Raw genomic sequence first — 27,339 nt, 5'->3', positions numbered from 1 at the left:
AAAATCCAAGAATTATTTGTACAACATAAGCAAACCATATGCCATGAAGCGAGGTCAAAACAGCATATAAATATATATATATATATATATATATACTTACATTCATCTTCTTTTTATAATTATTTTCATTATTTTTATTTGATTCCAGTTATTTGGTCATACTTTCATTATTTTTTAATCCATATTTGATTTACCTACACTATCACTCCAGTTACATGGTTCACTGCAGTTATCTGGTCCCTACTTCAACTCTAGGATCACTACTTCCACCCATTTTGGTATTAGAGCCAAATATGGCTTCTAGTAGGTGAGTTATATATGTTCATCTTATCTATTGTGTTGTCTCTCATTCTTTACTTTGTACTTTCTTAATCTTGTTCAATTCCTATTTCTATTGGTGCCACCCCGGTTGTAAAAAATTCCAAGAACCGTGTCTGTAAGACCCATTTTGCTATAAAGATTGTTTAAGACACGAGTGGGTAGATGTTGACCACAGAGTATGTGTTATAAAATGCAACACATACATGAGTGAAGATAATAATAGTAAGTATTAAGATTAGTTTTGGTTGATTTCCTGATAAATAAAATGTTTAGATCTAATTTATCTATTAGTTATAGATCTAGTATACATCCTAATATCATTAATGAGGGAGACTTTTATATTGAATAAATTGATAATGTTGATTTTAATAAATGGAGTATTCCAAATATTGATGCTAAATCTATTTACAAAACCAATTCGGTTCAGTTTGCTTTTAAGACTGTGTTTAATGTTAAAATTGTTAAACAAACATATGATATTTCTAAAACCTATGAGAAATGTTGCTTGTTTAACAAAAAGCCGACTCGTAAAAAAGTTATAAATTTTTACATATTAGTTTTGTTCAAGTTGTTGTTAAACCTCTCGTGAGGAAATGCATTAATGCTTCGATGCTTCTTTGTTTGCGCGATGCTAGGTTTAATAAATTTGAAACCAGCATACTTGGTATGATTCAATATTCTATGTTTAGTGGTCCCGTCCACTTTAATTATTTCTCTGATTTAACTATTGCTTTAAATGATCCTAACATTCTTGAAGTTTTGACTTTAAATATTTTGACATCTGGATATAATATGGAAGAAGATAGCAAACTTCCTGCCATAGTTTATTATATTTATTATCTGATATTAAAAACTAATTTAAATCTTAAAACTATTTTAAAATTTTCAAAAAATAAAACTTTGTTAATTCAAAAATATATTCATGATGCTAATATTCAAGTTTCAAAAATAATTCATTGGAATCTTCCTGATAAATGGATTTTGGAGCATGAAGTTTCTCCTCTCTTGCTAAGGTTATTTATGACGAACTTAATATTGATTATATTCAGCAATATTTGAACGGTACTGTTAAAAATAGATTTGATCAAACTCTAGTAAACAACGAAAGAATAAATTCTTTTGTTGGAACTATATGTTCTTTTGTTAGATATGTTGTTGATAACTCGGAAAGAAGAGACCAAACTCTCAAAAACTTTATGGAAGATTTAGATTGCGTTTGGTTACAAGACTTAGCTGAGCTCATTCTAATTTTAAGCTGAGTCTAACATCCAAACACTCATATCTCAAATTACTAAATTCATCTTAACTCAAAATCTCCTTACACGTGAGACCCACAACATTTTTCAACTTAACACACATTTTTACGTGGGACCCACAACCCTTTTCAACTTATCGTAAAAAGTACTAAACTCGTATTAACATCAAAACACACTTTAAACTCAGTTTATATAGGGTCCACATAACTCCCTCCACTACTCAATTTATTACTATTTATTAAGAACTGAGTTGAGATGAGCTCAACATCCAAACGTAACTTGTAAAAATTGCTAAACCTGATTTAAAATTAAAATGTGTTTATACATTGTCTCAGGTTACTTATGCTTATTACACTACCAAGAATACCAACGTATCTAAAGGTAAAGATATAAAGGGAGAAGCTGATAGAGAATAAGAAGATGTTTCGTATTTATCTCTAATAATTTTAGATATGGTTGCTCCCATCTATCATAGCCAGCTTACTGTGATTAATAGAACTTTTGAAATTGATTTAAGTTCTTTATATAATGAATATAGTTTTGTTAAAAATAGTGATAAGAGAATTATCATACTACTTGTTCTGATTTTGAAAAATTACGTATTAAACAAAAATGGAAAGAAAAAATAAATGCCCTACAGAAGCATATATTGTTCTTTGATTTCCTTGAAAAATATTATGTTTCTAAGCATAGTTTAAATGTTGTTAAAACTAATATTATCAATGAAGAAAGAAAGACAGTGGTTAAATTTAACCACACTCCTTTAGAAACAATTATTATTTCTCATAAGAGAGCATGAATAAATGCTTCTCCCTTCAAAATATCCAATATTGATCCTAAAGCTACAATTTTTTACTGAAACAAAAAAGATTATTGAACGAAACAATTTTGTCAATCAAACTCTTCATGTTATAGGTAAGAAACTGGATCATATTAAAGAAAATGTTAAAAGTCATGTTTTTACTTCGATTTCCAAAATTGAAAAGCTTTTGATTATTTTACCAGATAATAGGCAAGGTCTTAAGACCAAACATGCCAACACTCTTGATAAAATTAATTAAATGATTGCTGATTTAACTAATTAATAACCCTCTACTAGTGCTTTAAATAGCAATGACAAGAAAGTTGTTTATGATTTTTCTACAGATGAATCATTTGATACTGATTCTTCTGCTAATAAAGATATTGTCTTACTTGAAAATAATTTTCAAGATATTGATTTCAGAAAACCTATGATTAAAGTATTTTCTTTAAAAAGGCCTAATCCAATAAGTCTAACGAACAATTGGTACCCCAGACCTACTCCTATTGATTTATAGTTTGAAGAAATATTTTTTCAAACCCAATTTTATATTTCTCTTGATAAATTATATGAATGGAATATTGATGGACTCTCTGAACAATAAATTATCAATACCATGAATAAAATGTGCATGGTTGCAAATGCCTATGTTAATAACAATAGTATTAGCTAAATTGAGGCCGTTGATTTATTAACTACATGATTTTCAATTTTTCTGGTATGTTTCAACACTGGTGGGATAAGCATCTCCCAAGAGAAGCAAAAGAAATCATTTAAAATGCAGTTAAGCATGATGAAGAAGGTTTACCTATTTTTGATACTACTATAGAAATGGTTATCTTTGATGGTATTAATATTTTGATTTATAAGTTTCAGGTTCTTAGCGAACCATCGTCTTCTTCAGCTTATAAATATATTATTTTTTGAGCTCAAGATTAATAATCTGACTAATCAAGGTTAATAAAAAATTTTATTGTTCTTCAGCTTTGGTTATGACATTGATTTTTTTACTCAAAAGTTTACATCAAGAATCATTACAACCGAGCTTAATATTTAGAGAATCATATAGTTTGGTTTCTGAGTGATAATCAGAATCACTTGAACTGAATTCATTGATATCGGATGATTTAGAAGATTTTAATTCTAAAGTTCGAATAAGTTGCTCACGATCATTGTCGTCAAGTTTTAATTGATTAAGTTTGTTTTGAAACTTATTGGGTTTTCTGGTGCAATCTTTGGAGAAATAATCATACTAGTCACAGTTATAACATTGTCTTTTTGAAGGATTTTTGAAAGTATTTTTCTTATAAAAATATTTTTTCTTATAAGAAGAAACAAGTTTCTTATAAAATTCATCACGCTTAGTATAATTTTTCTTAACGTGAGTTTTGTAATTAATAGATTTATCAAAATGTTTGTGCTTTTGTTTAGAAGGAGCAATAAGAGGAATGTTAATTTGCTAACCGAAATTATTCATTTCATATTTTTCTTTCTTATTATTTTTCATCTGTTGACGAAATATTTTTTTTTATTGTACATGCTAATATCAAGCTTCTTAATTGTACTTATAATACTATCATAAGTGTAATAATTATAATTAATAAGTTTGGTATTAGTACGTGCAATGATAAAAAAATGCTTCATCCATATAAAGAATAATAAGAAAGACAAATATGAAATTGGTAATTTCTATTACCAATTTGATATTCCTCCTATTAAATATATATATATTTAAAAAATCACAATATATAAATAAAATAAGTTATAAAACAAAGTCCTTTATTTATTCAAGTAGTAACTTGAAGAATGAAGACGATAGATAATGAAATGGATTGTATAATAGTTACTCTTGTCCATATCACTCTATGTAATAGTATCAAATATGAATAGATATTTCCATTTATTTTAAGTTTAATTATAGAAACTCTTAGGAAAAAGAGCAAGAAAAAAAATACTATATATTAAGTTAGAGTAACGTTACCCACTATTTCTTTTATATTCATCTTCCTATCATTTTATTATTATTAAATGATTAAAAATTATTTATTATATCTAATTTGTTGATCAATTATTTGATACAATGTCGAAAAGTTGAGAAAATGAAAATGAAAATAAATAATAAATAAAATTCTTTATTTGTAACTATAGAATAAAAACTTACTTGAAAGTACATTTTCAGCTCAAAACGGCGATTGTGGTAGCCCAATAAAGTATAAACAATTAAAATTGAATATGCTATATATATTCTCGTTAAATGCATAAATATTGTATAATAATTTTAAAAAAGAGTATAGATTATTATTATAAAATTATTATTTTTATATATATCTCGTATTTATTATTTTTTTTAAAATTACACAATATTTATATATTTTATAATTATAAATATAATTTCTTATTAAAATTTATCTTATTTATTTTCTTTCCTTTCCATTTGTGTTCTAGCACTTTTTATTTTATTTATAATAGCAAAAAACAAAAACAACCTTGCGAAGTTATGTCTCTCTTGACAGTACAGGTTTTTTTAAAAGTCATACCCTTTACACTGGACCCGGCTACACTTGATCCAATTTCCCTATTGTGCTCCTCCATCCCTAAAAAATAAATAAATAAAAAACAACGTAGTTGTGGATGTGGTGCAAAGCGAGTACGGCAGACTGCCAGACACCCTTCTCTCTCTTCTCCGTCTTCAACGGGTAAACGCCATTTTCCTTCCTTTGCTCCAGTTTCAGATTTCTGATACTCTCCGTAAGTTGAACAAGAAAATCTATTTCTCAGAATTTGACCCTTTTTCTTATTTGCGTGAAATTCTCTTTCTTTCTTTCTTTTTTTTCCTTTTCTTTTTGCAGATTGACATGGCTTCCATTGTTGCTAACTTGCCTCCACCATTGTTGGTACATGGTAAAAAAACCATTTTCAGAAATCTGCAGAAACTCCCAGTTTCTTCCATTAGAGGTGAGCGTTTTGGTTTCTGAAGGGACTCCTTTGATCTTGTTTCAGTTACACTTTGTACGGTTATGGTCCGGTTCAGTTTATACTGTACTTGGTATAATTATATTATTGTTTCAGATTTAATCATAAAATAGCTTAATTTTCTAGCATTTGCACATTGTGATTTGTGTGTTATGTTTGAGACTTAGTGAATCAGTTAGATTCTATTATAAAAATATGAGGTTACTTTAATGGTGTAGTGGTGGATGTTAAGTTGGCTATTTTAGGTGAAATACTGAAAAATCTCTGGAGTTAGTTAAAGTTCAGATATTATGTGCAAACTTAGCGATATTGGTAATATGTTTCATTAGATGGATATGTTATTAATTATTATGTGATATTTTAATACAAAATATAGCCGAGAAAAGAATGGCATCGGTTAAATTGCTAAATGAAATCCATACATGGATTTTAGCGGAAGTAATTCCATGATGTCTGCGAACATGTTTTTTTTTTTTTATATGTACGAATGCTGTTTGCGAAAATGTTTTAGACATCAATTCCCTTTTAAGTGTTAAGTTATAATAAATTTGAAGGTTAAAAATTATATTGGCGGAGTCAATTTAACAAAGCATTGACCTACACACACGAACTGTATGTTTGGATTCACATGCTTAATGTTGCAGTAAAGCACAAAACCTACCTTCAGATCAATCTATCGTAACATTTCGTTTATCGTTGCTTCAATTTTTCGACTTTGTGATCCATGGATTCTCACATTGCAGAGACACAGAATCGTGTGACTGTTATTGTGAAGGCAACTGGGGAAAGTTCTGAATCTTCAACCTCCCTTAGTATCGTTAAGTCTGTTCAGAATTTTGTAAGCTTCCCTTCCTCTCTAACTCATAGTGTTATTTCTTTTGGTCATTGACTAATCAAAGGAATAAAAAAGAATCGATAGGAAAATGGAAGTTGTAGTATATTTAAAGAATTTGTATATGATTGGAGCCTTCTTTCAAATTTTTTTTTCCTTTTCTTTGTTTGCTTTTGCCTTTTGCATTGTTCTCCATTAATGTCGTGCAAAGTTCATGATTGCGTCTTTAGTTTGTAAAATAGAAACTAGGGCAGTTTTATAATAACTTTGGTACAAGACAAACTAGTTCTTTTTTTTTTTTTTAGGGGATTAAGTTTTTCATAGACATGGTTATAAACTTGTAATGGATTCAGCTAGCAGGATCTAGGACCCCTTTCCTCTGCGGATCTAGCCACTTGTCTGTCCTCTACATTAAGCAGCAGTTTCCTTATTCTTTTGGACAGAGAGGCTATTTTTTATTTTAATACATATGATGCTGTTTAAAATTCCGTTCTCTCTTTATTTGAACAGTGGGATAAATCTGAAGATCGGTTTGCATTTTTCGGTTTGGGGTTTGCAGCTATAGTTGCCTTTTGGGCTTCAGCAAACTTGATCACGGTGAGTTTCATAACTATTTTAAAATAATTACATGAGTTGTATATTCTTCTTTTGTTATTTGCATTTGGTGCTTTATTGCCCATCAGTTTACATTCCTTGGAATTGGGTTGAGAAATACAAAGTCAAAAGTTGCCATTTTTCCTGGTGACTTTCTATTTACTGTAATTGTTATATTTATAGTAGATCATGGGACTTAGTTTTGCCACATCGTCCCATGCAAATGTGAACGGTGAACCTATCATTACAGTGTATTTCTTTCTGTTCAATGGGGAGCTCTGATTTTTTACTTTATTGTAAGCAGGCCATTGACAAGTTGCCACTCATCCCAAGTTTTCTAGAACTAATTGGGATACTGTTTTCTTCGGTATGCAGTTTATACATGTAATTTTAACTGTTTTATTTATGTTTAATTGTTGCCATTCAAATATTAACTCGAACTTCCTTCCATTTCAGTGGTTTATATATCGCTACCTCTTATTCAAACCCGATAGGTAAGACAATAGTCTCGTTTGTTTTCGCAGATGCGATGAGATGAGTTGAGATTAAAGTTAAAAGTTGAATAAAATATTGTTAAAATATATTTTTTTAATATTATTTTTATTTTGGGATTTGAAAAAGTTGAATTGTTTCTTTTATTTTGTGTGAAAATTTAAAAAAATTGTAATGATTAGATGAGATGAGATGAGTTGAGAGGAATTGTGAAAACAAACGAGTTCGTAATTTTGGTTTTGGTTTTGCTTGGAACTTGTAATATCACTTTCCCCCATGATACATATATATATCTTTAGGCCCTAAATTGAAATCTAATAATGTAAGTCTCTCTCTGTAGCTTACACCAATCTTACTTGGAGCTTGTCCTTTGTTGTGCACAGGGAAGAGCTTTTTCAACTTGTCAACAAGTCAATATCCGATGTCTTGGGTCAGTGAATTCTGCCACTGCATAATGACCAAGTTGAATTGGTGTATTTAATGAAAATTTCGCTCTCTCTTTAGATGGGCAAAAAATAAGAGGGAGAGGGGGTGGGTATGATGAAACTTCTTGTAACATTTGCCCGTTCCAATTTGTATTCTTCATACTGAAATACTCTTGAGTTTGTGTTGTGCTGTTTTACAGTTCTAAGATCATGGAAGGAAAGAAAACTTCAAAAAATCGACTTTTTAAGTCAACCCAGGATAAAATATCATATTACTTAACATTTCATGACATTACTGTAAATAATAAATAAATAAATAGATAGATACATAAATAAAACACCTCCTACTTTTATCTTTCCTTCTTTTTTAGTCAAACACTAGAATTAAACTATTTCATTCTTATATAATCATTATAATTTTTTTAAATTTTAAACAAAATATAATAAATAATTTAATTTTTTCAAATCTCAAAATAAAAATTATATTATAATAATATTTTTTTTAACTTTTAATAAAATATCTTATCTCATTTGAACCGCGGAACCAAACAAGACCTAAATTTTATTTTATTCAAGAATCTCATAAATAAAAGCATCAGGCATAATGCTATTATTAATGATACAAGAAAATCATGAGCACGTATTCTATTAAATTCTATAACAATTATGAATATGCATATGCTTATAAAAAAAACAATTATGAATGTACATACTAAAGCTATAAATAATGCAATTTGTGGGTTGCCAACATCGTAAAGATTTTCCCTAAAAGCAGTTCAAACGGAGAAGGTTCATGCTATAGTCCCGCTGGAGGCTCCTGTTGGGAGTTTTCACTGGGGTGTAGTATTGTTTTATGTTTTTTTTTAAGTTATTTTTTATCTAGATTTTTTAATATTTTTTAAAAATAAAAAAATTTAGAACATCATTAAAAAAAAAATTTTTAATCAAAAAGTCAAAAAAAAAATCATTAAAAAATATTTTTTTATTCACGAAGTAAAATAAAAAATCATAAAATATTTAAAATTATTAAAAAAGTTTATATGAAAAAAATTTAAAAAAATACATAAAAATACATTGTTAGATCCCAACAGTAGCTCAGCGGGAGCCCAGCATTTTCCAACGAAGGAAATTGTTTTTAGAGGCACTTTTAATCTTCCAAATATTTTTAGAAGGAAAAAGGATCAGTTTCTTGGATGGTGAGAGCTTGGTAACTTTTCATTTTTCAGTAAAAGCACAAAAGGACTTGTCATCTTTCCAATTCCAATACCAATTTCCCACCCTTTAGAGTACAGTAGATTAATAAATAAATCTAAAGGATGTTGGTTTGGAAAAGTTGATATTCCATCAAGGAAAGCTACTTCTAAATTTCAAAACATTGGCTATTGAGCCGTCCTGTGCCATACACTTTTTAAATCACCTCATCTTCACGCCATAAACAATACGAATAACATACCATAATTCACAACAAAATAATATACCATAAAAAATTAGTAATTATGTAAATTATTTCAATAATGAAAAATGTTAAATATATTTATTAAAAACTTACTTCTCCACGTATCAGTTATTGATATACTGAAAATCATAAAATCTGAAATTTAAAATTTTAATTTTAAAAGAAAATTAATAAAATGAATATTGTAATAAAAATGTAAGTAAAATTATAACTCTACTCTTCAATAATATGATATTTATAATCGGACAAGATTATCACATTTAATGCTTTATATTTTGATTTTTTTTTCTTTTGTTACTTGCTTTGAAAAATATAAAATCTTTTTAAAAGAGTAATGTTATATATAATCTTGAAATGTGTAAACATTATACAGTCATTTTAAAAAAATTGAATTTATCATTATTATTTTTTTATATAAATCTTATATTTAATCATTTTTTACGACGATAATTATCATTTATCTCATTGAAAATATGATTTTAAAAGCATAATCAGCCAAAAATAAGTCGTGTAATCGTTAAAAAAAAAAAAAAAAAACAAAAATGTATCATTTTCAGTACAATACATGGCCTGAACAAGAAAATTCTCGCCCGTTCCGCAAGAAGAAAGAAAGAAATCCCAGTTCCTCCAAAAGTACGATGTTACTGATCTCGTCAATACAGTATAGAATTGCCCGCCTGTACAACAAGTCGTGATTCACAGAGCGATCGGATCGAAACCGCGTCCCCATCCTCAACACCAGTGAGCTTTCTTTTGCTCTCTATAATTCCGAAACCAGAACGCCAATCTCACACCACAGTTGTTTTCTTCGCAGCTCGACGAAGCAAAATAGCCGCTATTGGTTTCGCGAATCCCCGAGGGCACTCGCCTCACCCTATCGGTCCTCCCCAAAAGGTCGCTTCCCGAACTTTCCTTCACTACTCAATTTTCCACCTCTGGTCTTTCCCCTCTTCGATTTACCCATTCGTTACGAATCTGATATCGCATCTATGCCAATATACGTATGCAAACGATGCGAATCTGGACTAGAACATTTTGAATTTAATTACCGTTCATTCTTTGTCGTTGTTGAAATTGAATTGGGATTAAATGCAGGCTTCTTGATGTGTTCCAATGTTCCGGTGAGAGACAGTGGGATCGAATTCTTTGATCTCTGTTTGTAATCTGAATATGGCGTGGTTTGGTGGGAGAGTCTCATTGGGGAACTTCCCGGATCTCGCTGGGGCGGTGAATAAGCTACAGGAGAGTGTGAAGAACATTGAGAAGAACTTCGACAACGCTCTCGGTCTAGAAGAGAAGGCGGAGAAATCCGAATCCAGTAATGAAGGTACATTTACGTTTTTTCAATTTTGTTTATCATACGATAGTTTTTTATTTGGGTTATAACTTTAACTTATTAAACCAGTACAATCGTCGGGTTATGTTAAATTACATATAGGCGTATCCGTGAGGTGGTTAATTATTTCGCCATATAGTAATTAGTGAGTAGCGGCCGAATGATAAAGCTAGAATACGCAGTTTTAAGTCTTCTGTGGAATTGAAGCACCCGATTAAAGCAGGGATGTATGTGGATATTATGGAATCAACTGACTTTCCAAACATATGACCCCAGTTTTCAAGGGTCATATTCCTTTTAATTAGATAATACACTGTCAAGATTTATCAAGAGAAGAAGTCCAGAAAAAGAAAGAAACTTTTCTGTGTCGTTCACATCTCGTAAAGAATGAAATCTGATTAGACCCTCTCAATGTCTTACCACAAAAAAAAAAAAAAAAGAAGGAAAAAAAGAAAGAATAGAAAATACAAAAGAAGAACGTAAACTTCCAAAACAGTGGATCCTTCCCATCCCTCATAGTGATATTTCAATATAATAGGCTAAAGATAGAATATATGGATTCCACTCTAATCATGGAATGCACTATTGAAAAATTGTTCAAGTTCTCAAGATGTAAAAGGGTGCCTATTATTTTTGTAAGAAAGTTCAAAATGCAGGTTTTAGGCTGACTAGAGCTATGATGTCCTCTGTCTATGCTTGCCAGCATCAGGTTTGTGGGCTTCTGCCACTGACAGGAAAGCACTATTTGATCCTGTCATGGCCCTTATGGGGCATAAAAGTGAGGAAAGTACTGATGAATCGTCGTTAGAGCTGGAATCTTCGCATCATCCCACTGCAGTGGAGAAACCATCTGGAGAACCTGGATCTCCGCAGCATATAACTAACATAGAGGAAAAAGATGGAACAGAATTTGAAACTGACAAATCTCTGCATTCTGCAGTTGAACAAGCCACAGCAGAAGAAGAAAATGAAATCCGTAACGTAGAGAAAGATGCTGAGCACACAGAGACGGCCGAGAAGACAAATAATGTGACTGCAAACCCTGACCTAGCTGAATCTGTATCAACAGCTATGCCTGGCATACAACTGGAACCCAACAGTCAATTTGTTGAGACATTGGAGTATGTTGCCAATCTACAAGAGAAAGAGAGTTCAGAAGTGGCACCCTCAAACAGTTCAGACTTGGTGCCAGCCAAGTCAGGTGCCATTGAAGTTGATCAAGTGGGGAGTCTTACAATTTTGCCGGGTGAGTCACACAATGTAGTTGATATGAGTGAAAGCCTGGATGAACAGGATACAAAAGTAGAGAGCATGGACAAACAGAAGTCACTAGCAGAAGAGATTGCAGAGACAATTGCTTCAGTTCAAGTTGAGGCATCAAGTGATATCCATGCTGGAGGTGAAACTGAGCCCTCTGTTCCACATTTTGTTAGCACTGAGGAAACTAATCGAGCTGGAGAATCTTCTATCCATCGTTTGCCAAGTGCACTTGCTTTGGATGAGGCTACACCAATGATGTCTAAACCAGTTTCTCCCAAAAATCATGTAATTGTCGAAAGATTTGAAGGGGATCAGAAAATGAGAAATGCCGAGGCTGACATTAGAGAGCAACAGTTGAGTTTTGGAACAAATCCATCCGAGTCGTCAGATACTATGCTCGAATTGGAGAAGGTGAAGAGGGAGATGAAAATGATGGAAAATGCATTGCAAGGTGCCGCGAGACAGGCTCAGGTATTTCATTAGGCCCTATTATTCTTGTAGGGTAAAGCTTGTCTCTGTGCCTCAGACTTGATGCTTGGTATCTATTGGTGTTAGATTAGGCAGATTCCATGTCATTGTGGATCACTTGTTTAGGCTCTTAGTTTCATGATTACATGATTTTGGATCATGTTATTTGAGAACTAAAGAAAATCCCACTGGTTTTTACATCATCATTGTTCTTTCACCAGTTAGATAGTCAGAAGTACTACCATATAACCTTTGAGATAAGAACTTCTATCCGGTGGCTATTTATACATAATTTTTGGGGGTTGGTAAGGTTGCTTGACAATATTAAACCTTCCCTATGCAAATGGTAAAGATATAATCATATTCTTTCTGAATATTCCTTTGTTTCTGTCTCATCCTTCTTTTGGGCTAACTTGAGGCCTCGCTTGGTTACATAGATGAAATGAGATGAGATGAGAAATATGTGAATAGTAGTGAGATAATTTGTGAATAGTAGTGAAATAATTTGAGTTAAGATTTTTATGAGGTTTTGGAAAAGGAGAGAGAACAAGTTGAATAAAAAAATTATAAAGTTAAAAGAGGGTTAGAATATAACTTTTTAATATAATTTTTGTTTTGGGAGTTGAAAAATCTGAATTGTTTTTTGTGTTTTGTTTAGAAATTTGGAAAAATTGTAATGATTAGATGAAAAAGTTGAAAATTTAAAAACTTGAAATTGAAAAATGTTTGTGTTTGAATGGTGTTTGGATGTTGAGATGAGATGAGATGGGATAAAATGGTTTGAAAGGTTTGTGAAACCAAACCAGAGTTGAATCTCAATAATGATGACCTCAGTGATTGTTGAATGCCCTTGAGCACATTTCTTTCTCCCATATAAGGGTGCAAATCCGTCTGTCCGGTCCGGTGATGGACCATCATTTTTTCGGACCGGACAGGACCAAACACCCATAGGAACCGGATTGGACCGGTAGCTATCGGTCCAGTCCGGCTTAATTAATTAATTATTATTATTATTTTTTAAAATCAATTAATATTTTTTTTAAAAAAATGATACTAAATTAAAATTAAGTGACTTATTAATGCGGATTATGTAACTAACTCAATAAAAAAAAATTTTATATGGTCAATGATAATAAATTAGATGAAAATTACATTATTAATTTATATAATTATTATATAATTAGCTAATTGATATTAAATATTAGTTAATGATAGAGTGTTAATAACATATTTTAAATTTTATATTGTTAATGGTGATAGGTTAGATGAAAATTACATAATAAATTATACAATTATTATATAAATAATATATATAAAATATATTTTTTATTTTTATTTTTCATTCAGTCCGGTTCGGGGTGGAAAAACCCTAGACCGGGACCGGACCGAAACTTTTCGGTCCTCTAAAACATGGACCGAGACCGACTGGTCTCAGTCTTGGTCCAATCCAGTCAGTTTCTCTGGACCGGACCGACCGTTTATCACCCCTACTCCCATATTTGTATTAATTTGATTTTTATACTTGAGAGTATTGAATCTACTGAGACACTACAATATATATGAACTTACCATCCTTTAATGTGTCCCAATTTTTGAACCCCAAGGTGTTGGCCCAAGTAGTGAAGGCCTTGGTCTTGGGGTATCACTCCCTTTAAGGTCTAAGATTCAACACATCATGAGTGCAAACAATCATTTGGAGCCACACCTCCTGGTGAAAAGCCAGCAATTTAATCAGTTCCTTGTAGGAATACTTCTGAGGGTGCGGTACATGAGACCAATGTTTACTCTGCAGTGGTAGGTCTGAAGGGCCCTACCTTGGAGAGGTTCCCCGACATAAAAAAAAAGTGTCCCAATCTTTGGTTTTAATAGCCTGATTGACTACCATCCCTGCAAGGGAGGCCAAGTCTTCTAATTTCTAAAGCCCACCTGCAGCACTCACCTGTAAATAAGGACACCATTACAACCATCAATATGGTGGTATGGCCAATATATCCCATGTCTCTTTAGGTTTCTGATTGTGAAGTTGAATCTAACTTCTTACAGTCAATAGCTGGTCTATAAAATATCATACTTTTTTCTGAAAGTCACTCAAAGAAAGAACGGATGTCGTCTAATTTGAATGTGATAGTTAAATTATAATCACCAGAATTGCAGGTCTCATCAAATCGTCTTTGGATTAATAGTAGGTCTCTAAGACATTCGTAATCACTTCTCTCCCTCACTTGTCTTAAAGACTAGTCCCATTCTGAACAAATGCATGCTTTGAATTCCTCACTGGTTTGTTGTCTCTGCATCCTGTGAAGACATTATATTGGATATCTACTTCTTTTGAGATTCCGATTAATTTTAATTTTTTTGTTTTAGGCAAAAGCTGATGAGATTGCAAAGCTGATGAATGATAATGAACAACTAAAAGCTGCGATTGAGGATTTGAAGGTCTGTACAATATACCTTATCTTCCTTAAATGTACTTGCTATGAGTAAGTATGATTTTATCACAGTATATTCATGCATGTAGATATGTATGCTGAAGAGTTATTTTACATCCAGAATTAATAGCTTCATAATGCATTCGACTGTTTTTTTGTTAAGCTTAATTAGATTAATTTATGTCTTTTTTAATATTGTTAATATGGTTAGTTTATACACAATTAATTTATTTATATTGGATTTTAGTTTTTGTACTTTTAACTAGAAGTTGGAACACCTATGTTTATTTTGTTGATTGTTTATGCTTCTAAAAGCAAAAAACTCTTAGTTTTGGAATTTTTATTATTGAAATTTTGTCTTTATAGTTCGAGATATGTCATTGTTAAATTATACCAGGTTGTTTCTGCCCAGAATTTGTTGATTGTCCTTTGTTGTATGTTTCTTGTTTGATCAAGCTTGTCCAGGTTTTCTTGAAACCGGCTTGGAACCATGTATCACCCTTCACATGGTTGATTATTAGATGACCATCGTTAAACATGTTGGGATTTTAAAAAATACTTCTGTCCCCTTCTCTTTTTCATACATCATGTTTTGACTGTTGAAAGTTATGGAGCAGAGAAAATCCAATGATGCAGAAATTGAGTCTCTACGAGAGGAATACCATCAGAGGGTTGCAAATCTTGAAAGGAAGGTATTTTTTTTTTTTTTTTTTATCAATTTCTGTTTATATTAATGACTTAGTTAAGCTAGGTCTTAACCATGTGAGAAATTCAGGATTTTTGGGGGTTGGCTCAAGTGGTAAAGGCCTTGGGCTTGGGGGCATGCTCCCCCCAAGTCTAAGGTTCAAATCCTCTTGGGTGCAAATCATCTCTAGGGGCCATCGGACTGGGAGATTTTTCCCTTGAATTACCCGAGGTGCACTTATGGGAAACTTCTTGCTGAGGGCCTGTGCACCCCCTGAGATTAGTTGGGACGTTGTTCTCAGACACCCAATGCCAATTCAAAAAAAAAAAAAAATTTCAGGATTTTTGGGTTGAAAAGCCATTAAAAAACTTTTCTGTGTGTTCATTTCTTTCTTCACAATGATTGAATCATACTCTTTTACTTTGGTGGCATAGCTCACTTTGCTCATCTTATGAAATAAGGAAAAGGTATTGGGCTTTGGAACACATCATTTTTTTTAAACTGACAAGTGAAGTGGTACCATGCCTTAATTGGCAACTTGAAGATGCAGTTTTATATTGCATTCCTAAATTGCAGACGTGTGATCTTAATATTTTATAGATGATGAGTTTATAATCATTCTCTAAATTGACTTGTTTACCAAAGCCCTAATTTTAACACGTGGTCAGCTTCGAATATCAAATCTCACTGCTGAGTGCTATCAAAAGTTATATAGTAATCCTATTTAGTGCTCAGCTAAGAGAACCCTTTACCCTATGTTTACCAATATCTTCATCATCTAAATGCTCTAGTGTATGGTTCCAGGTTTATGCTCTGACTAAGGAAAGGGATACGCTGAGGAGAGAGCAGAATAAAAAAAGTGATGCAGCAGTTCTTCTGAAAGAAAAAGATGAAATTATTAGTCAGGTTATGGCTGAAGGTAGAGATTTGCTAATTCTTAGTGCCCTTTATATGCTGTTTCTTTTCTTTTTCTTTCCTAAGAAACAACTTGTTTGTTTTTCTACATATTCTGTTTTGGGGTGCTTGCGTATGCTTGGTGCATTATATAGTGTGAGGCTTGTCTTAGATACATCAACATTTTACCCAGGTATATATTTGTTACTGTTATACTTTGTTCCAAATGGAAATTTGTGGCCAATGGGCTGCAGCCAAAATAGAATTTCCTCCCCACTAAAATGGGTGGTGGGTGAGAGGTCACAGCTTGTCACAACTTATAACAAGCTCCTTTCTTATGTTGGGTGGCACATCTTCCGGCTTGTTCTGTGGGTCGACCAAATCCTCGTAACAAGGCTTGAGGTTTTTTCATAAATGATCTAGGTCGAAGATATTTGGTGGTCAAGGCAAGCATGCCGAGTAGAGTAGGATTAAAGATTGCTTTTATAATGACTTGAGGTTTGCCTGGTGAAGGAGTTGACCCCAACAAGATAGTGGGTGGTGAAAGAGGCTGCTAAGCTGAGGTTGGGGGGTACGATAGAGTGAGTAGAGAGAGCCAATTGATTGTAGTTGTGAGGATCAAACCGTGGACTCAATGCTTTTTTGTAATTTGTGTGTTACTTTGGATTTTCTACAAGTGGTTAATAAACCCGTATTGATTGGGAATGAGAAGTTCATGTAATTTATAATGATTCCATGAGACTCCATTATAACATCAACTAGCCCTTTTGGAATATAAATTAAAATGTAGATGTGCCTTGATTTTTCCTTGAATTATTACAAATAGTAGAAAAACCAATTCCAGCTAGAAGCGTGATACTTGAGCTGTGCCACCTACAACGAAATGACATGACGTGAATGTGTGGGATCTAAGAAGGGAGATTGCAATACCCCGGATTTCGTGCGTGAGAGTGGTGATGAGATCGTACATTTTCTTGGAGGGAGAAGTTCTTACAATTTATAATGATTTCATGGGACTCCCAACATTATCATTGACTAGTCATTTTGTGGTATAAGCTCACATGTGGTTTGGGTTTTCTTTAAATCATTACAAGCCACCTATAAGGAAGTTATATGGTTGATTTGCAACACATTGAAGTTTGGCCATTGCTGCAGATGTGAGCACTGAGTGATTAGGGGCTGCAGCTAAAATTTTATTTTGTGTGATGGGACTTTGAAGAACTCTCCTATTTCTTTTTGCTTAGCTAGGGGTGGGGCACCACTGTAACAGCCTTTACATAAGTTTAAACCATGTGGCCTCCTCCAATAGCCTTTACCTGGGCTTCAAAGCTAAGAACCTAATATCATCTAAGAGATGGTGGCTTATGAATTGTTGAAACAGACTTGAGAGTATTGTTTTACCGGCAGTCAACAACCCTAAGAATTCTACACATTTGAGCCTTGTCTATTTCTGTGTATGTTTCCGTATTGTAGGGCGATTATGAAACAATAAACTATATGCTAATTTAATAATAAAAAATTACAACCCTCGTAATATTTGCTCTATTTGAGTTAGGTGACGGTGAATTTTATCCTAATCATTTGGGCTAGAATCAACACTTGGCTGGGATCTCATGTCCTTTAATGTTCCAAAATCCCACATGTCTAAGGATTAGGTGTGTGGTTTCTCTGACATTTTTGGGAATTTTGTTTTGGGGGGGGGGGGGGGTTTGAAATGTCATGTCGTCAATAGGCATATATTGACACTTTGAAATTTGAGATGCATTTTTATGTGATGAGAGGCATTATATTGTACTTTATGGGTCTAATTTCATAAGGGGTTCCTCTGCTGTTGTGATGGCTGCTTCCTAAATTTACTTGTTTCCATACCATTACAATATCAATTTGCTAGTGTAACAAGGAAAAAATCTGTTATGCAATCTAAGATGATACCCATAAAAGAAAAAAGAAAAAATTTGGAAAGCAAATCAGTGAGCATTTTAGACATCCATATATTGAAGAGAATACAAAGTCTTTTAATTTGTTCTTGATTAATATATCATATAAAATTTTTCAAATATAGAGATATTTGTATATAATCGCAGGCGAAGAGCTTTCAAAGAAGCAGGCTGCTCAAGAATCTCAGATTAGGAAATTAAGGGCTCAGGTATTGCTTGCAGGTTTACTGGTTGTCTAATTTGTCAAACTATTATCCTGTTGCTGCTTCCTAATCTAATGAAACAATTCCTTTGCATTTTCTTTTCTCCTTCTTTTTCCTGAAAGCTAGATTAGAGAGCTTGAAGAAGAGAAGAAGGGGCTGAGTACTAAACTTCAGGTAATCAAACTAAACATTATCGAAATATGTTATTGTCTGGATAATCAAACTGAATAAATGCTTTTTATGCATCATCATAAAGATAACAAAGACATTGACTTTCCAAGATATGCAGCTCTTGCCCCATTTGAATCTGTTTGTGTACTTTTTCTGATACCTGTTAATTGAAGAAGTCTGTTATTTAATGCTCCAAAGCTAATGAAAGTCCATGTGATATTGACTGAACTAGCATGTTCTTGTTAAAAATGTAGAAATACTCTTGTAAAGAATAATCTATATATGATTGATTAGTGGTATGTAATTTCTACTTCCAGGTAGAAGAAAATAAAGTAGAGAGCATCAAGAAGGACAAGACAGCTACAGAGCAGTTGCTGCAAGAAACAATAGAAAAACATCAAACAGAACTTGCAGCACAGAAAGAATATTATACAAATGCTTTGAATGCTGCAAAGGAGGCTGAAACATTAGCAGAGGTACGTGCCAACAATGAAGCAAGAACTGAACTAGAGAGTCAATTGAGGGAGGCCCAGGAACGTGAAGCTATGCTAGTTCAGGCACTTGAAGAATTAAGGCAAACACTAAGTAGAAAGGAGCAGCAGGTTTTTGTTTCATCATTAGGATTGTTGGTTTTATCCAGCTGACATGCCACTGCACATGATTAACTTGCTGTATTATAAATTTTGCAGGCAGTGTTTAGAGAAGACATGCTTCGCAGGGACATTGAAGATCTTCAAAAACGTTACCAAGTGTGTCAAACTTCCTCTTTGTGCTTCAACCGTAATCCTTTATTTGTCAATTGTTGCGATCATCTTGCAGATTATTTAATATGGCCTTTTCTTTCTCTAGGCAAGTGAGCGCCGGTGTGAGGAGTTGATAACCCAAGTTCCGGAATCTACAAGGCCTCTTTTAAGGCAGATCGAAGCTATGCAGGTAATGATGTACTTAAAAAATGCATTTCAGAGTTCTGATGAGGATTCTCTATGGATCTTTGATGGTGGTCCTTTGATTTACTTGTATGATTACTTGGCTATTGTGTCTGACTATTTATTTTATTGGTAACAGGAAACAACTGCCAGAAGGGCAGAAGCCTGGGCTGCTGTTGAGAGGTCCCTTAGTTCTCGACTCCAGGTGTGTTTAGATATTTTTTCTTGTTATATTTGAAACTTGTACTGTTCTTTTATTTTGTTGTTTTCATTGCATTTCAGGAAGCAGAGGCCAAAGCTGCAGCTGCTGAGGAAAGAGAGCGATCTGTGAATGAACGCTTATCTCAAACCTTATCTCGAATTAATGTTCTTGAGGCTCAGGTTCGAATTTTTGTTAGTTATCTTGTTTTAAGAACTGTAGCTTTTTTGTAGCTATTAGCTTACTACTGTGATTTGTTTCAGATTTCTTGTCTTAGAACGGAACAGATGCAGTTAAGTAGATCCCTTGAGAAGGAGAGACAAAGAGCAGCTGAGAATAGGCAGGAGTACCTTGCAGCCAAGGAGGAAGCTCAAACTCAGGAAGGTCGTGCAAGCCAGCTTGAAGAAGAAATTAAGGAACTCAGGCAGAAACACAAGCAAGAGTTGCAAGATGCACTGATGCACAGGGAACTGCTACAGCAGGTCGTGCTTCTGGTTCTTAGATTATTTGAAGTTGCATTTAATAGTAAGGAGACAAGCTGCATCTAGCTCCATCTTTTAATATTATAAAGATATGCTTTTTTATAAATAAAATAATATTTATTTAATCAAGTAATAAGGTGTAGTCCAAGTACACAGGGAGTATGCAAGACAGAACGCCAAATTACAAGTTAGGAGCTAAAAAATGATACAAGAAAATCATGAAAACTAGCCCCATTAGAAATAATAACAGAGGCCCAAAGAAATAAAGTATGGAAAAAGAATCATGTAAGCTCTTCTGACGAGCGTTCCCAGTCTTCAAAACTCTGGCCATTCCTTTCAAGCCAAATACACATTCATGAGACAGAGTATTCATTTTCCATGCAGAAGCAATTTGGGGTTCGTCTTGGAAACCTGTCCAGCAAGCCAGAAGATCCGCCACCCTCCTAGGTAGGGGTGTAAATCGGTCCGGTCCGGGGGGATGAAGTTTCTTCTTTTGGTCCATTTTCTCGGACCGGACCGAACCGATCACCCCCAGTGGACCGGACTGGACCGTTAGCTATCGGTCCAGTCCGGTCCGTAGTTATTTTGTTTCATCTTTCTTTTTTTGCAAATAAATTAATAAAAAAAATTATTAAATTACTAAAATTAAAATTAAGTGAATCCTAGAGATGTACTCCGGCGTCGATTTGCTGGTGTTTTCGTATATCCTAGAGGGCTATGGTGACAGAACCCAACCGCCGCATCCCTCCATTCCCTTTAGTTGACGAGTGACACCTTAGTCACAGACAAGGCCGATGGGCCTCGGCAACTTCGTTGAGGGCCATTCGGAGTTGGTCCTTCCTCCGGTGAACTTGAACTGTATTTTTGCAAGGGAGTTTTCCGCAGTCATTGATACATAAAGAGTCGCCGGATTCCAGCGAGTCTACTTCGAGCACTCCGGCGTCCATATTAGCCTGTCCCATGAGCCCTACTAGCAGTTCATTTTGCAGATTTTTATCTGCCTCAAATCCGCCTCCCGAAGCTTTTTGCATAAATACTTGACAAAATGAAGCCCTTTAGCTTGGGAAGCCCCTGCATCTAAAGTCAAAGGTTTGATATCATTATGGGTCAGTTGGTGCGCTTTTGGGTGGAATCGAAAGCTTTTGAGTTTTTGCTAGAAACATGGAGGTCTTCATTAAAAATTATGGAGAGGAGCAGAAGGGTTTGGAGATTTGTAGTAATGGGTCGTAGTGGAATAGAATGGTTGATGGCTACGGTGGAAGCAGTATTACATGCGGGGGAGAAATTTGGATTTCACAAAACACTTGCGCGAAGGAAATAGAGCATTCATGGCTTAACGATGATCCAACGAGCATGATAGGTATCTAACTATCACCAAATATGGTGGAGGAGGCCGGCAGAGTGTTGTAGTCATTCTTGAAGGGTATGAAAGTCTGGGTTGGGAGAAGTTTACTGCGGAATTATGCAGAGCTGCGGATATGTTTTTTGCTGATGGGTCAAGGAAGGAAAACCAGAAGAAGAATGAGAACATCAACTTGGAGGTGAATTATAAAGACCTAAGTACATCCACGATGGCGAGGCAATCATATGCGGCAACTCTGAAGATGGGTCATGCTTCGGGGGTTCAGAGTGAGGGGGGTCTGCAAATCACGCCTCAGAACCAGCTTGTCGCGATGCACTATTCTTTAAAGGAGATGGAAACCCAACTTGTCGAGTTGAAGGTAGCGATAACTTTCTTGTCTACGAAAATAGACGTGCTTTTAGAAGCAACAAGGTTGTAAGAAACAAGACTAATATAGGTCCGAATCCTTTAAACTCAGATAAAGGAAAATGAAAAATTGAAATTCTGCCCTGTCCTTATAACCAGATCCAGGAGAGTGTGGCGGGTCAAAAGGAAATTTGGGTTATTTGAAGCGGGTTCTACATTTGGTATTGTCGTAGAGACATCAGTAATGGAATGCCATTCGCCTCAGGTAACATAGGATAGATTGATAATTGGTATTAAACCCTTGGTCCCTGAAGAAACTATGGCTCCCTCGTCGGAGTTGAAGGAAAATGGTGTACTGTCGAGGTCTTAAAGAGATGTAGGATTCGCTGAAGTTGCACGTAAAGGGTCACTAGAGGTGAAGGGACTTGCTGTCATCCCAGAATCTCCAATGGGAACCCTGATACCATTGGAGAGAACCAATGAAGTTGCTGAGGAGGTACGAGATTTGAATATGTGTTTGGCGTTGTTGCCTTGTGTAGAGGAATGTCTAGAGTTGGGAGTGCAATTGGATATTGTGTTTGGGGATAATGTTACTCCCCTGGTCTCTCTTCCTCCAATAGCAGATTGGATTCTGCCTAAAGTTAACGAGATTCAACAATTTGTGGGAATTTCATATGGAGGATGTGAAGACCAATTTAAAGAACTAATCACTGCGATCGAGGTAAGCCACGTGCTTGAAACCAAATCAAGTTTCAAGAAAAGCAGGGAGTTACAATGTCTTTTTTGGGCAATCAACTACGACGCTAAAGATGGTAACTCAACTAGAGAGAAGTTTAAAGGGAGGGCATTGTGAAGACGGGGGAAACAAGGGGTTGGGGTTGGGTTTTCGGGTAGGGTTTTAGTTCTATGGGAAACAAGGGGTTGGGGTCGGGCTTGGTGTATTTTGAGTTGTTTTTCACGGGTTTTTTGGGTCATTTGGGGCTTTCTAATATGGGCAAAATGTTTTCTTGTATACATTCAGTGTACTTGGTTACTCCTATTGATATATATAATATTTTTACTTATAAAAAAAATTAAGTGAATTATTAATGTGGATTATGTAACTAACTCATTAAAAAAATATTTAATTATAATTATATTTATGATATTGATAGTTACTACTTACTAACTTAGACTTTAGTATACATAATTATTAATAATGTCCTATATTAAAAATTAAAATTTTAATATTTTATATATGGTTAATAAATATTAAATAATTTCATTGTACATAGATTATTCATTTTTACTTGCAACTTAGGTATTTAAAAAAAACTACTTAATTACTTTAATTAAGTGTAATTAGTAAAATATGTATGAATGTATTATGTATCTACATATATTATCATATGATTTATGATACATTATTAATTGGTAGCATATATTATTTAACATTTTATATGGTCAATGATAATATATTAGATGAAAATTACATAATTAACTTATACAACTACTATATAAAATAATATAATATATATAAATAAATATATATACTAATTCAGTCCGGTCCAATCCAAAAATCACAGACCTTGGGACCGGACCGAAATCGTCCACTCACAATTTCGGTCCGGTCGAGTCTAGACCGAAACTTCTTCACCCCTACTCCTAGGCATCACCCATGCAATTCCAATCCTATTAAAAATCTCATCCCATAAAACCCTTGCCACCTCACAGTGAACTATATTGTTAAGAGATGTTTGTCTAACACATTTGAGTTTATGGTACTTCAGTGGGACATTTTTATTCATTGCTTTTATTAGTTCTCATAGCTTTTATTAAAAGATTTAATTAGATTGTCTTTGTTCTAGCTGTATGTTAGTGTCATTGACATTTCCTGAATTGGTCTCCTGATCTTTGACAGGAGGTAGAAAAGGAGAAAGCTGCTCGGTTGGATTTGGAAAGGACAGCTCATGTCCATTCCGCTGCCACATCTGCTCAAACTCCCATAACGAAGCCCAATTCTGCTTATGAGAATGGTATGATGCTTTGACTTTGTATGAGTTACTGGTGCACGAACTTTGCTATATATTTTGGAGCTTTGTGCAGGGAACTTGACCCGAAAGATTTCAAGTGCTAGCAGCCTAGGTAGCATGGAGGAAAGCTATTTCCTTCAAGCGTCTTTGGACTCATCTGATAGTCTCTCTGAGAGGAGAAATGCTGGAGAGTCAACCATGAGTCCATTCTATATGAAGAGCATGACGCCAAGTGCCTTTGAAGCTGCTCTTCGTCAGAAGGAGGGTGAGCTTGCTTCATACATGTCTCGTTTGGTATGGCCTATGTTCTAAACCTCTGAGATTTTATTTCATTCTTCATGTTTTGTGCCTTGTGCCTTGTGCTTTATTGCATATGCCATTTTTGGGCCCTGTGTTTATTCACGTTCAACCATTGTGGGATTTTTAGATGCTACACAATTTTATAATATATTTTTTCATCTACGCACAGTTTTCATTGACTATTTGTTTTTCCTTGTTTCTAATTGCTAAGGCATCGCTGGAATCTATTCGTGATTCCCTTGCTGAGGAGTTGGTCAAAATGACAGGACAGGTGAGGTTCAATTTCAAAATCTCCTTTTCCATCTTTTATGCATCCTTTATGTCGATGAACTTGTGAATTGCTTGCATTTGTGCAGTGTGAAAAGTTACAGGCTGAGGCTTCCATGCTGCCTGGCATTCGGGTAGAGCTGGAAGCATTAAGGAGGAGACACTCTGCTGCCCTGGAGCTAATGGGTGAACGTGATGAGGAGGTACATATATTCTTAGTTTGGCTTTTTGCATAAAATGGTAATAAAATTTCAGCTTTGGATGTTCTGGATGGCATTTATGGTATGGAATGTGACGTTAGCTTGTTTTGTAATCCAGTTCTTTGTAACATTTTATATTAACCGTGCTCACCTGCCTATTTCTACCAAACTTTTTACAAGTACCTATTCGCACCATATTAAATCATGGTACGGTGCTTACCTGCCTATTTCTTGAAAAGTGCAGTATAAGACTTGTTTTTCAATAGGTATAAAAGTTTTTGATAGGTAAGTGCAGTATAAGACTAGTTGAGCCACTTTCATATATTTTGGAGGCATTTATAGGTTCTCAACAGCTGAATTTGTTCTCGTCATTGTGCAAACACAATAGAAGTTACGGTTCATGAATTATGTCCTGGATCCTAGGGTCTAGTTTCCCCCATCAAGATTAGTCAAGTTCCCTGTGTGTTGGAAAAGGCAGTTTGGTAGCCATTTTTGTGAAATTTTGTGGAAAATGACTTTATGTGCTTAATACAGTGTATCTGGAGAGAGAAATTATTGGAGCTTTGAAGATTGTGAGAAACCAATGCGAGAGTTAAGGTCTCGTTTGGATGTTGAGATGAGATGAGAAATTTGTGAATAGTAGTGAGATAGTTTGTGAATAGTAGTGAAATGATTTGAGTTAAGATGTTTTATTGGATTTTGAAAAATGAGAGAGGAAAAATTGAATAAAAATATTATAAAGTTAAAATATTGTTGTAATATAATTTTTGTTTTAGAATTTGTAAAGGTTGAATTGTTTTTTGTATTTTGTTTAGAAGTTTGGAAAAGTTGTAATGATTAGGTAATGATTAGATGAAAAAATTAAATATTTGAAATTGAAAACCATTTGTGTTCGAGTGATGTTTGGGAAGGAAATGAGATGAGGTTGAGATGAATATCCAAACGGGGTCTTAAATCTTTTTTCCTTGCAGCCCTTTATCTTTGGGTGGCCGATCAGACTTTTGTTTCTATGCCTAGTTTTCAGGATTACCTACACATTGGCTTTGTAAAAAATGAACTTGTTTCATTTTGCGTAGAGTACTGACATTCACCAACCCCTTTACCATTATTCCTCCCACCATTCTGATATGTGTTTTAAATTATTGGAAACTGTTTGTTATATTCTGTCATATTTCTTGGCCGAAACTTTTTCAGTATCTGCACTTTATATTTATTTTTTTAGTATAAAATGAAAACGTAGAAAGAATGTGCTATATTCTCTCAAATCCTGACATTTATATGTGATTGCATGTCTAGCTGGAAGAACTTCGTGCAGATATTGTAGATTTGAAGGAGATGTACAGGGAGCAAGTAAACTTACTCGTGAATAAGGTTATGATTTGAAGCAAAACATCCAAGTCATTATCTTTTTATTTTTTCACGGTTCATTGGTAAAAAAAAAAAAGAAAAAGAAAAAAAAAACGAACTTGTTCTTCATTGTTTGCATCTCTTTATTTACAGATCCAGACAATGGGCTCATAAACGGGTTCTGCCTGATTGGTAGTGGACTTCACCAGTTGGCCATGATGTTTGTGGTATAGTTTTATGGTAAAGTTAAGGGAATTGGTCTTCAGATAATTTTTCCTTTATATTCCATTCGTTTTAGCTTTGCACCCTTGTTCAAGTGTTTTGGCAGCAGATATACAAAAGTCATGCCCGTGTTAAAATTAATATGTATTGTAATTTTGGCGAAAAGTTGTATAGCCCGAATTTTAGTGCACACTGTCGAGCTTTGAAGAAGATTTTTACATTTCTAGGATTATTTAAGGCATTTAAACCATGTTTTTCGTCATGAAGAAGATGGGAGAAAAATGATGTTGCCTTCCATGAGCGTAGATGGTTGCACTTAAATGTGATGGGGCCTTCCAACTTCGTCGATTGGTCAGGGTACTTTCACAATTCATGTAGGAGTTAGTAAACTAATGATAACACTTGCGGAATGCATAACTTCAATGAAAAGTTCTATTTATAAGTCAGTGAGGATAATCTATCTATTAAATATAATTAAATAAATTATATTGTAGTATATAGTTGAATAAATTATTATTTTAGTATTTAATTTTGGACTTGCTCCCCTGACCCACTTGAATAAGGATATAAATGCTTTTTTCTTTTTCTTTTTCTCATTCATTTTACAATTTTTTTTTTTAATAAGTAAACTAAAAAATATAATATAACAAAAGAAGGAACCGTCGCCTGAGATTCGAACTCTCGCGGGGAAACCCCATTTTACGATTCTTGTTTAAATGGGTGATAGTTAATTAAAATTAAGATTTTAGATAAAAGATTTTGATTTTTTAATAAAATGACATTATCACATTAATTTATTTTATATAAATGATAAATTTTAATATTAAAATTTATCTTCTAAATTATATTATGTCATGTAAATATTTTATTAGAGAAATGATATTCGTAGTCTTAGGGTGTGGAAGTTTTAAGCATTCTTTTTGAAAAAAGTGGATGAATATGAGTTTTACATAAAAAAAAATTATTTTTTAATAATAAATTTCACTAATTTTTAAATATAGTGTGTAAGACTTGCATATTTTTTTTTAAGATAGTCAGACTTGCATATTTAAAATTTGTATCTAATGTTATATATTTTATTAAATGTGTTATGAGAAAAGATATTTATAATCGTAAACTGTACCACTGTCGTGTAATTGTTT

At 33.7% G+C, this 27,339-nt stretch overlaps 2 protein-coding genes across 6 annotated transcripts; both read left to right on the top strand.

The window, feature by feature from the left end:
- Positions 1 to 4,962: 4,962 nt before the first annotated feature.
- LOC109003715 (protein CURVATURE THYLAKOID 1C, chloroplastic) lies at positions 4,963 to 7,948 on the top strand. 2 transcript variants are annotated; one of them, XM_018981978.1, is made up of 7 exons: positions 4,963 to 5,075; positions 5,229 to 5,334; positions 6,096 to 6,190; positions 6,695 to 6,781; positions 7,083 to 7,145; positions 7,235 to 7,272; positions 7,654 to 7,948. In XM_018981978.1, exons 2-7 carry the CDS (start codon positions 5,235 to 5,237, stop codon positions 7,706 to 7,708), a joined length of 438 nt encoding a protein of 145 aa, XP_018837523.1. In that variant the 5' UTR covers positions 4,963 to 5,075; positions 5,229 to 5,234; the 3' UTR covers positions 7,709 to 7,948. The 2 variants fall into 2 exon arrangements, with proteins under 2 accessions (XP_018837523.1, XP_018837524.1); XM_018981979.2 differs by having other exon boundaries at positions 5,003 to 5,127; positions 7,654 to 7,908.
- Positions 7,949 to 9,724: 1,776 nt separating this feature from the next.
- Positions 9,725 to 26,494, top strand: LOC109003716 (golgin candidate 5). 4 transcript variants are annotated; one of them, XM_018981984.2, is made up of 21 exons: positions 9,725 to 9,892; positions 9,966 to 10,045; positions 10,247 to 10,478; positions 11,428 to 12,218; positions 14,580 to 14,651; positions 15,262 to 15,336; positions 16,134 to 16,248; positions 18,308 to 18,369; positions 18,490 to 18,537; positions 18,852 to 19,136; positions 19,224 to 19,283; positions 19,384 to 19,467; positions 19,600 to 19,665; positions 19,743 to 19,841; positions 19,923 to 20,141; positions 23,750 to 23,864; positions 23,935 to 24,155; positions 24,373 to 24,432; positions 24,518 to 24,631; positions 25,925 to 25,999; positions 26,129 to 26,494. In XM_018981984.2, exons 3-21 carry the CDS (start codon positions 10,322 to 10,324, stop codon positions 26,147 to 26,149), a joined length of 2,739 nt encoding a protein of 912 aa, XP_018837529.2. In that variant the 5' UTR covers positions 9,725 to 9,892; positions 9,966 to 10,045; positions 10,247 to 10,321; the 3' UTR covers positions 26,150 to 26,494. The 4 variants fall into 4 exon arrangements, with proteins under 4 accessions (XP_018837529.2, XP_018837528.2, XP_018837526.2 ...); XM_018981983.2 differs by having other exon boundaries at positions 11,197 to 12,218; XM_018981981.2 differs by having other exon boundaries at positions 11,191 to 12,218.
- Positions 26,495 to 27,339: the final 845 nt, after the last annotated feature.

Source organism: Juglans regia, chromosome 7, assembly GCF_001411555.2.
Source record: "Juglans regia cultivar Chandler chromosome 7, Walnut 2.0, whole genome shotgun sequence".
Taxonomy (NCBI): Eukaryota; Viridiplantae; Streptophyta; class Magnoliopsida; order Fagales; family Juglandaceae; genus Juglans; species Juglans regia.
Note: the sequence above shows the minus strand (reverse complement) of the source record. Positions and strands in the feature narration are given on the sequence as shown.

Coding starts and splice junctions, on each gene's coding strand:
- LOC109003715 (XM_018981978.1), top strand. CDS start 5,235: ATGGCTTCCATTGTTGCTAACTTGCCTCCACCATTGTTGGTACATGGT. Junction 6,782..7,082: donor CTTCAGCAAACTTGATCACG/GTGAGTTTCATA, acceptor TATTGTAAGCAG/GCCATTGACAAGTTGCCACT. Junction 7,146..7,234: donor TTGGGATACTGTTTTCTTCG/GTATGCAGTTTA, acceptor CTTCCATTTCAG/TGGTTTATATATCGCTACCT.
- LOC109003716 (XM_018981981.2), top strand. CDS start 10,322: ATGGCGTGGTTTGGTGGGAGAGTCTCATTGGGGAACTTCCCGGATCTC. Junction 15,337..16,133: donor TTGCAAATCTTGAAAGGAAG/GTATTTTTTTTT, acceptor GTATGGTTCCAG/GTTTATGCTCTGACTAAGGA. Junction 19,137..19,223: donor TAAGTAGAAAGGAGCAGCAG/GTTTTTGTTTCA, acceptor TAAATTTTGCAG/GCAGTGTTTAGAGAAGACAT.